The 11,497-nt window shown below is 31.1% G+C and overlaps 1 protein-coding gene across 3 annotated transcripts; it reads left to right on the top strand.

Annotated features, from left to right (window-relative positions):
• The first annotated feature begins 1,062 nt into the window (after positions 1-1,062).
• Positions 1,063-6,845, top strand: LOC114369667 (U-box domain-containing protein 44-like). Of its 3 annotated transcripts, none has more exons than XM_028326907.1 (4): positions 1,063-1,223; positions 2,491-3,829; positions 4,206-4,524; positions 5,177-6,845. In XM_028326907.1, the coding sequence occupies exons 2-4, from the start codon at positions 2,597-2,599 to the stop codon at positions 6,667-6,669; spliced, it is 3,045 nt and encodes a 1,014-aa protein (XP_028182708.1). In that variant the 5' UTR covers positions 1,063-1,223; positions 2,491-2,596; the 3' UTR covers positions 6,670-6,845. The 3 variants fall into 3 exon arrangements, with proteins under 3 accessions (XP_028182708.1, XP_028182707.1, XP_028182706.1); XM_028326906.1 differs by having other exon boundaries at positions 1,063-1,227; XM_028326905.1 differs by lacking the exon at positions 1,063-1,223 and adding an exon at positions 1,284-1,351.
• Positions 6,846-11,497: the final 4,652 nt, after the last annotated feature.

Below are 11,497 nucleotides of genomic sequence, written 5' to 3'. Positions count from 1 at the left end.
AATCACCTCAATTATTAGGTTCAACTTAAATATGTTTTTAGTTTTTTAAATTATTTTTTTTTAATCTCAGAGAAATGTTTTTTTAATCCCTCACAATAGGGTTAACCAAATAAGAAATGTTAGGGTTAACCAAATTTTAAAATATAATTTTTGGAGGTTAAAAATCCAAAAAATATGATAAAAATCCTCGAGTTTGAACAAACATCTCCAAAGAAAGGATTTGACTCCTCTAAAATAAAAATACACTTTAGAATATAAAGTATAATAATAATTGTTTATTAATATATTATTTTTTAAAATTATATTTAATTTTAAATTTATATATATATATATATATATATATATATATATATATATATATATATATATATATATATATATATATATATATATATATAAAATGATTAATGATGCACTTTATATCTAGAATGCAGTTTCTCACTTCATTGTAGGCCAACTCCAGGTTATCAAATATCTGTTTCATACGAAATTTTCAGTCCAAAGACAGTGTGTTAAATATAATATTTTATTTTTTAGTTTTTAAAGTAGGATTTAGTAAATAAGTTGGTTTACTAAGAGTCAGTTCTAATAGATTAATCTAGTCAATAAGTGGTTCCTGGTATCTTTAAGGAGCAAGTTAGTTTTAATATTATGTATTGGTAATGTTTTGTTATCTAATTAATTTATCTTTTACTATTTATTATATCGCTTCTGAAAAAAATTTAAATTAGAATAAAATAATTCAATTTCTCAATCATAGATATTGTCTCTCTTCTCTCCTCTATTTTTTATAATTTCTTTCACAAAACCAACTAAACGTTTATAATCTCACAGTCACACGACACGACCAAATCTACTGCAATGCAAGAGAAAATGTCTCTGTCCGTGTTGTCTGGACCGCATTTAACGTAACAACCGAGCTATATAACTTTCTTTCCAGGAAAAATCTACTGCAATGCAAGAGAAAATGTCTCTGTCACTGTCACTCATTGGTCTAAACTTTTCAAACTATATAATAGTACAATTTATTAGAAGATAATCCTGAACTGAAACCATATATAGAATTATTGGAAAATGCAACTTTCTTGGTATTTTCCTGAAACCATTGACTCGCTCAAGTCCTCTCTATCCCCATGACCCCATGTATCTTCCGTGCCAATAAAAATAAAGCACCAGTAGCAATCAACTTTGCTTCTCACTTCTGTGTTTGAAGCTTCTGTGAGGTATGTATGTACAACACTCTCTTTTTTCCTTCCTATTGCTGACTTGCTGCTACTAATATGATGTTTGAACTATGGCTATAAGTGACTTGCAGTTCCTTCCTTTAAAACATGTGTCTTTTAGTTGAAAGGTTGCATATATATAACTTCTCCTTTTTAGTTAGTCATTGGATCATGTCTCGATTCTACCAAAACAGTAATGAATTATGTCTTCACTTGGAGATTTATGAGTCTAAAGTTTTAGTTTTTAGCCCTTTTTTCCTTTCCGTTTTATTTACACATCTTGAAATATAGATGCCATTGTACTTGGCATGTTAGAATTATGGTTGCTGCAGCTTCAGTACAATTTCTTAGTTTGTCTATATCAGGGTTTCTTTTGCTCTTCTTAAATTGTCTGTGGTTGAGTACCCAAAAACTCAAAAGTGAAAGTAGAGAATAATAATGTGATGAAATAAAGGATTAAAAATACTGAATTACAGGACCAAACATGTATTTAAACCTAAAATAAACGATGAATTTTGAGAGCAATGGAACCTCTTCATTTCAGAATTTTATTTTTACATCAGGAATGCCTCAGTTTTTATGTTTAAGAAATATCGATAAAATCATGACAATTATGATGAAATTGATTTTCTCCCAGTTAGAAGAATTTCTGAAAGTCTGCTATACTCCTTAATTCTTGTAGCATATGTTGACGGCTTGTATCTTGATAAATTAACTCCCTGATTGCTGCAGATATTGCCATGGTCTTGTAATTTTTGTCAGATTGTTTGTTTATCTCGATATCATCTCCATCAATCAATCCTCTTAGCATTTGAACTCTCTTTGACAGCTTGCTTATTTGATTCTATAGTCTTGTTTCCCTTGCCAAAAAGAAAAAAAACGTTTATGGACAATTGTAATTTATATTTTGTATCCTCCATCCGATGGGATAGAATTCGTTACAACTGTTGTTGTAAGCACGAATTACTACTTTCAATCAACTTCACCGGTAAAAGTTTGAATTGAATATAATAGTTCATTTAGGATTTTCCAAGCCAACAGCAGCAACAAGTATCCAAGACCTCAATATTACAAGTTATAATTTCATATATTCTTTGATATATTGAGCATGATGTATATTGCATGCACAGTAATCTAGAATTAGATAGTTGAATTATTCATTTAGTCAATATCCTTTTCTTCTCTCTGTTAAATGGACTGTTCTAGAATTAATGCATAATATTTTTATGCTTTGTGAGAGGATTGATTTTGAGGAATTTTATTCCAGGGGAAAAAGAGATGCAGTTTGCAGGTTCAATAGTTTCAACTTTCAGGCAATAGAAAGAGTTCTTTTTACACGGTTTGAGTTGAGAATCCAGTATAGACTTTCCGCTATGGCAGCAGGATTGGAACTCATACCCATAGGTACAATTTTGACAGTGGTAACTAACCAAGTCTTGAAGACGGCTCATGCAGCATCTGATGTTCTTATTGGTAAAGAAAGCTTCAAGGCCCTTTCGACACATCTATTTGATATTGAGCCAGTGCTAAAGGAATTACAGCTTCAAGAATTGAATGACTCTCAAGCCGCAAGGGTTGCTCTGGAGTCTCTTGAAGCAGATGTTAAGAAGGCAAACAATTTGGTTGACAAGTATAGGAACCGTGGCCGTTTTTACTTACTGATTAAGTGTCGATCCATAGTTGAGGAGGTTGAACAAGTCACAAGGGATATTGGAAAGTCTCTGGCTGCATTGTCTATTGCAAATACTGAAGTCCTATCAAGAATTTCTGATCAGGTCAATAGACTACAAAATGAGATGCAAAGGGAGAAGTTTGAGGCTTCACAATCTCAGATTCAAATTGTTGACAAGTTGAACCAGGCACTTAAAGAACAGAAACATGATCAGGCTTTTGCGAACGACATGCTAAAGGAGATAGCAAGGGCAGTTGGGGTGCCAGTGGAACCCTCAGAGATAAGCAAAGAGTTGGCCAGCATTAGGAAGGAAAAAGAAGAAGCTTCCATCCGGAAAGAAAGAGCTGAATGTGTTCTTTTGGACCAGATCATTCAGTTACTCTCTCGGGCTGATGCAGCAAGGGATTATGAAGAAGTGGAGAGGCGGTACTTTGAAAGGGTTAAGGTGATAGAGAGATATGATTCAAGGGAAAAACATATCCCTCCACTCAATCCTTTCCATTGTTCTATAACCAGGAATGTTATGGTAGATCCTGTTAGCCTTTGTACCGGTACTACATGTGAACGATCTGCTATTGAAGCTTGGTTTTGTGATGGCAACAGGACAGACCCAGAAACTAAAGAGGTTCTTGAAGATACTACCTTGAGGTCTAACATTCCACTAAGACAATCCATTGAAGAGTGGAGAGAACTTAATTACTGTCTGGTCATAAGGTCTATTAGGGAAAACTTGTTATCATATTCTGACCTGCAAGAATCCCTGAGCCAAATGCAGACTCTAGTAAGAGAGAATTCGATTAACAAGGATTGGATTTCTATAGCAGAGCTTACTGACATTGTGATCTCTATCCTTGGGAGCTCTGATGACAGAGAAGTGAAGATGAAGATTTTGATAACTTTGAAGGATGCTGTAGAGGGGAATACAAGAAACAAGGTAGGCAAGCTGTTTCTTTTTCTTGCTTTAGTCAAACCACACACTTCCTTCAGGATTTCCAATTTATGATTTAGAGGGATGAATGGGAGAAGCGTAGGCATAACGAAAGTGAAAAAAAAAAATATTTTTTCTTGATTATGCTGTTGCTTATATGTTTTTGGACATGATGTTTTTTAAAAGGTCATATGTTGCTCATTATGGCTCGCTGATTTCATGTCAACATTTTCTATGTTGAAGTTTCTCTCACTTCTTTCCTGAATGGGAAGTGTACCAGTTTTACCTTTGAGATAGGCTGGGTTCCTTTTTATTGCTACACACACATCAAAATTTAATCTATATATTAATTGAAACTCAACATTTGCATAAAATTTTATAGGAGAAAGTGGCTGAATCTCAAGGATGGGATAACATTATTTCCTGCTTAGGGAGTGACTCTAGCACTTCAAAGGCAGCTATTGATTTGCTACATGAGTTGCTTCAAGAACAATCCGGGTGGAATGAATGTCTCTGCAGAAAGCTTTCTGAAAATCGCACTGCAGTTCAGTTCCTTGTTGCCCTTCTGAAGAATCATGTCAATCATTCTGCTGAGGTTGCAGAAAACATTTTGATGAATCTTTTTGAACTAAATGATGAAACCATTACTATTGCTGCTAATTTTGGCTGGTATAAACCACTTGTTGATCGCATGATTCAAGGTAAGAAGATGGATTATTTTCAACTTGTAACATGTTTATTGTGATATAAGAATCAAAAGATGAACATTTCTCATTATATTGTATATATAATTGTCACTACACAGAAGGCAAGGATGCCATGTCATCTAGATAGCCAAAGAAATACAGAATTATCCTATGTTGTTAACTAGTACACTCTAAGTTCCTTTGTTGGAAACATGAAATGGATGCTTATTAGAACTTCAATAAAATAGTTTGTAAATATCATCGCTTCTTAAGAAACGGTTTTAGAATCTCTTCCTATTCCATGTTCTTTCTTAATGACACTTCCCAACTTTGGATAAGAACTCTCAGTAAAAAATACCTCCTGGTCCTTGTAATGCCTATGAAAAATTTCAAGTAATGCATATATCCTCCATGAAAAAATTGACTTGCTCAATATCACATGGTAAATGTTCATATACTTTCTTATATTTATGGTGCACAATAATTCATCTATTTTGTTGTGGACATAGTCAAATTAGGACAATCTTTTTCCTTTAGTTTGTATCCTATAGATATTTGTTGCACCGGTACCAAATAAAGCAGTTGGTCCTGACTTATTACAATCCTCTAGACACTCTAGTAACTAGTAAGTTGATCATAACGAGTTATTTGTTCTTTATTTTCACAGGACCAGATTCAAGAATATCAATGACAAAAGCCATAGTTAATTTGGAGTTGAAGGATCCAAACTTAAAACTCCTTGGCAAGGAAGGAGCTATACCTCCTTTGCTAGAAATGCTGTCAGGCAATATTGAATCAAAAGACTTGTCGTTATCAGCCCTGGTTAAATTAGCAGGATCTCATGCCAATAAGGGAATTATTGCTGCATCTGGAGGAGTCCCTCTTATTATAGATTTAATGTTCTCTCCTCAGTCACGGACACTAATTATCATTAAATGTTCTGAAATCATTGAGAAGCTTTCTTCTGATGGTGATGGAATTGATTTCTTTGTTGATGGAGAAGGGAAACAACTTGAGTTGGATTCCATCATCGCCAATTTGCTAGCTTTGCAGCAGACTTCCAACTCAGGTCACAACATCCGTAAGCCTGCACTGAGTGCACTTCTTGGAATTTGCAAGTTTGAGACTGGTTTGGTTAAGAAAGCAATTCTTGCAGCCAATGGTGTATCTCTAATTCTCCCACTCCTTGATGATTCTGACTCAGAAATCAGGGAGACTTCCATAATTCTGCTCTTTCTTTTCTCTCAACATGAGCCGGAAGGAGTAGTTGAATACCTCTTCAGGCCTAGAAGGCTTGAAGCCTTGATTGGATTTCTTGAGAATGAAGAAAATGCCAATGTGCAGATAGCTGCTGCTGGTTTACTGGCTAACCTGCCAAAATCCGAAAGAGAACTCACTATGAAGTTGATTGAGTTGGGTGGACTCGATGCAATCATAAGCATTTTGAAAACTGGGAAAATGGAAGCAAAAGAAAATGCTCTCACTGCACTCTTCAGGTTCACAGACCCTACAAATATCGAGTCACAACGAGATCTGGTTAAGCGCGGAATATACCCTTTGCTTGTAGATTTTCTCAACACTGGTTCAGTCACAGCAAAAGCAAGAGCAGCAGCATTCATTGGTGATCTTTCTATGAGCACTCCAAAACTCACAGTTGTTCCCAAACCAACTGGTTGCTGGCTTTTCAGATCATCGCGTGTTCCGTTATGTTCAGCACATGGGAGTGTATGCAGTGTGAACACCACATTTTGTCTTTTAGAAGCAAAGGCTTTACCTGGCTTGATAAAGCTGTTACATGGGGAGGTTCATGCAACTGCTTGTGAAGCAATACAAACACTCTCCACATTGGTTTTGGAAGATTTTCCTCAAAGGGGAGCTCGTGTCTTGCATGAATATAATGCAATAAGGTCCATAATGGACATTTTGAACTGGGGAACTGATTCTCTAAAGGCAGAAGCTCTAGGACTGTTGGAGAAGGTGTTTGTGTCAAAGGAAATGGTAGAATACTATGGAACAACAGCTAGATCACGTTTAATTGGTCTCACTGGCATGAATATATATGGGGATGGACACCTTAGGAGAAAAGCTGCCAAGGTACTATCATTGCTTGAACGCTACTCAAAGTCATCATCATCTGCAATCTCAGGAGTTCCGGAGTGAAATTCTAGTCCTTTTAAGTTGTAACTGTTTGTTTCAACTCTATTACAAGTTCTCATAGGAAAAGTTTCTGTATAAATAATTATAAGAGAAATTAGTTTTTGCTGCACAATAAAATTAGTTTATGCATAAATTAAAATAAGTATTTTATACAAGTTTAATAAGCTAATTTTAGTTTATGAGAAAAACTTATTTCATTTTTTCTTTCTATTTTGTTCTCTAATAAATGCATATGGAGAAGTTTATTCAAACAAATAACTTTCTTACTTGTAAATTACCCTACTTAGATACATGCCACGCAGTTTTCCTTGGCTATTATGGCTTCGACCAAATGGCCAATTCTTCAATAAATTCTCTCTTTGTATCCTCACCTTTTCTATTTTTTTTTTGTTGCATAAAAATCCAATGTAGTACTATTAATCAATGTAAAAAAGGAAAGGTTTTGCGCAACTTGTGCTGTGTAATTAAATCTCCAAACCTTGAAAAGTGTAACTCATTAATAGCCACATCCGTTGCTCCCATATGTTCAAATTTCTAACTGTCAATCTTCAGAGTTATGCTAGATGCCAGTTATATCAATACGTGTCTGCCAACTAGCTTGTTTATCCTGTTACTATCATTATTTGTTTAACATGGGACCATGCCCCAACTACCACCCGTAAGAAATGGGAGGATGCTATTACTACTTGATAAGCCAAAACTCACTAAAGGTAGAAGCAAGAGACATTCATATAAGTGAAATATATACTAGCTACACATTCTATAATACATTTTTTTAACATATTTTTATTATTAACCGAAATTTATTAAAAATTCCAAAATTTTGTGGGTTATATTTAATGAGTCTCAAATTGTCAATAAGTTTTAACCAATTATAGTGAGTATATTAGAAAAATTGTGTTTGAGTGTGTTCCATCATTTTCTTAGTACAAATTGCCGTTACTTTTTTATTTTCAATATTAGATTTGTGTAGTGGGTGGGGGACAAATTGACCAAAGGTAGTGAAAGGTGGAAGATGTAACTCTCTTACCAATTGGTCGAAGCCGTAGTTGATGGTCAAGTGCAACAATTTCTGGATCAACCAAGTTATACGGCTTAAGAACCCACTTGGACTTGCAAAGGGAGGATAGTGGCCCAAAGCCAACATGGAACACTAAGATATACGTTACAAAGTTCCAATCATTCGTATACAACACGAACACTTCCCTCGATACAATATGTATGAAAGATCTCTGCGACACACCAAAATTTAATATTGTCAGCAAGACAGCTAGTACTTTATAGATTGCAAGTTAAATATCATGTCAAGATCCTTTGTATATTTCACATTGATAATGATAATGGGGTGGCCGTGCCACTACTAACGCCAACGCGTTGTGCTTGGACATTTAATGCACTTAAAGAATTGGTCAAGACAAAAATCAACTTCTGGCCCTTATTGGCTTATTCACCTTGCAATTCATTGATAGAGAAGTCATTTTTGGAGCCTTTTGTCCTCTTTGTTCTTGTAAGAACCGTAATTTATATGCAGCCTATTAAGGGATCTGGATTTAACTTGTCAATATTACTTGTTTAAACGGAGATGAAATCATTAACATACATAAATAAAGCTCCTAGATTTATGTAATTTCATTACCAGAAATATTTTTTATTTAAGATTAATTTTGATACACTATTTAAAAAAATATTATTTTGTGAATCAATTATAAATCACTTAAGATTTTTAAAGTAATTATTATAAAAATTAAGTCTTTTACCAAACATAATAAATCACAATGACAAACATGTACACTATTAAGATTTCAGTATTGGATATCTTTATAAACCTAACTATACTTGTTAGAATAGACTTTGATATCATATATATTATCATAAAACAATTATTTTGAAAACATGGAAATAATGTGGGTTGGGAAATTTGATATCACTCATCAAATTAGAATTACAGTTATTTTGATTAAGCAAAAATTTGAATTTCATATCATTCAATTAAAGATAATAGCATTAATCAAGGATTTGTTAGTGAGTATCAACTAATTGTCCATGTGTCACTGACAAGATTATAGCTAATGAGGTGGTTTCAAACCAAGATACAACCAATCATGTTAGTCCAAATGTTTAGTTAATGCATAATATAGAAAATAAAATATTACATAGGTTAAACTACACATCCTTCTTTTCTGATTTTTTTTTTCTAAATAAAACTTCAATACGTAAATATAAGAAACTTGCGATTTTTGTTTTGGTTGGTATACTCTTCTCACTTCCAGCACATTAAAAAACCAGGTACTTAGACTAATTTTTCTGTACATAACTTTAGATCTAAGATTATGCATGGAAAAAAATAGTTTTAGTATCGAAAAATGCATAATCCTATAAAAAAAATACTTACTTAAACACTCACCTATTGTTAAACCTTAAACACAACCAATTACATTAGTCCAAGTGTCTAATTAATGCATAATATAGAAATAAAATATTACACATGCTAAGCAATAAATATTTATGTATTAAAGTTAAAAGGATGTGTAGTTTAACATGTGTATAATGTTTTATTTTCTATATTATGTATTAATTGGTCACTTGAACTAATGTGATTGGTTGTGTCAAAGCCTTACTTGTTAGGTGAGTGTCTATGCAAGTATTTTTTTTTTATAAGGATATTTTTTTTTTGGTAAGGATGCAAGTATTTCTCTAACACTATAAATTGTACGAAAAAAATATAAATTAAGATCATCACTAGCATTTTTCATACTAAGATTATTAAGATTAAAGAGTACATTTTATAATTGAAATTAAAAACACTATAAATTGAAATATATATTTATTTTTATAATATACAAATTTTCATAATACATTTTTATTATGGTGAGAGATGAGAGAAATAAAAAAAATGTCAGATAAAAAAATAAATGAGAGATAATATAAAAATCTAATACTGATAAAAAATGAGAGAGGAATCATCATTTTTCTCAGCTGAATAGCAAATCATTGTAATATTGTTAATGTATTCATATTAAAAAAATATAAGTATACTAAAATATAATTTATGGTTAAAATGACATTTTGAATATAATTTATGATTTACTAAAAAATAATGATAGTTTTAGAAAGAATCAACAATTTTAAAATTATAACTCACATCTATCATACTTAATTTCCGTATGGATGTAACATAGCTTGCGCCTTTGAGGGTTGTCACGACACAAGCATCAAATCCAAAAGTCCGTTAGGGCACGTGACTCAGAATCTAGATTCTATATGACGATTATATTTAAAAATCCAAAATCAATATTCTATGAGCTTACATTTTCAAAGTAACAAAATAATTTAATTACATTTATAAGTCATAACCTTAACTTTATGTGTGCTTAATTTAATATTGCTTTTTATAAAAAAAGTTACTTTAAATTTTATTTAATAATTAACTAAAATGTAATCAAACTGCAGCGTGTCACTATTTTTGTATATACAATATTTACATGAAAATAAGTACAAACTATAAGTCACTTTTTTGCTTTTATTATTTTCTATTTAAATATTATATATATTTATTAATTCGTATAAATCAATGCTATATCACACTTACTTTATATTTCTATTAATTATTGAATAAAATTTTAGGTGAAAGATTTGCTTTTAACAATTGAGAATTTAAGAAAATTAAATGAAACACCATTAAAAGAAGGATAATCAAAATCACATATAAACTAAAGTATAAGAATTGAAAGTAGAATTAAGTAAAAATAGGTTAGACTAAATTACACTTTATAGTTTATAAGGTCTAAATAATTCATGATTCCTGACCTGCATGTGCTTGATATAATCTTCCTAACATACTTTTGTATTCATTAAAATTTATTGAAAAGAGTAAAATTAGAAGATAGAAATATTTTAAGACGTGAGATTCACTAAATTTTGTTATTTTCAATATGTTTAAAAGAGTGTGTTGAAAAATATTTTTTAAATATTTTTCTAAGTCTTTTTATTAAAGCATGCCAACTTTTTTAAAAGTCTTTCGTAACCTAAGAGTTTAATTAAAAACTTAATATGCATTAAAACTATTTAAATAGATAAATTTTATCTTTAGTTTGCGAGCTTAGAGCTTTAAATAAATAGATGGATAAATATATAATTTCAAAATATTATATTATCATTTAAACATAATAATTAATAATGATCTCATTATTATAAAAAGCTTATGTAATAATAATATTATTTTTATTTATATTTACTTGGGTAAATTAGTATGTTTTTGTTTTTTTAACTTTTTATAAATTTCACTTTTAGTTCCCTAAATTTTTTTTCCAGCATTTTGATGAAAGACTAAAAATATATATTTTTAAAAAATTACACGTGATTATCTTGTGAAACTTTTTGATGATCCGATAAATTACTAGATTGTCAATATAATTATTACATTATTAATTAATGTATTTAGTTTACACTAAAGGATTAAAACTATTAATAAAGAAAAAGGGTAGGAACCAAAAATACTAAAAAAAGTTGTTAAGAGAGTAAAAATAATTTTTTCAAAAAAATTAAAATAAAAACATAATTAATCCAATTTAATATATGGATTACCTCGTTTAAGTTTAAATTTAGTTATTCAGTAAAAGAAAAGTTTTAATTTGGTGGTTTAAATCAAATAGACTTTTAAAAAACCTTAAATTATTTTTACATAATTTTGATCGATCGTGTACATGTAAACTTAATATTAATGTCAGCATGGTCATAAACTTCTGATGAGTGAGTTATTCTATCTTTTTTCCTATTTTTATCAAATAAATACAGTATTTTTATCTATAGGAATTAATCAATAAAATATTAA

This window comes from Glycine soja, chromosome 10 (genome assembly GCF_004193775.1).
Source record: "Glycine soja cultivar W05 chromosome 10, ASM419377v2, whole genome shotgun sequence".
In the NCBI taxonomy this organism is placed as follows: Eukaryota; Viridiplantae; Streptophyta; class Magnoliopsida; order Fabales; family Fabaceae; genus Glycine; species Glycine soja.
The sequence above is the reverse complement of the archived record's forward strand: the minus strand, read 5'-3'. Positions and strand labels throughout refer to the sequence as shown.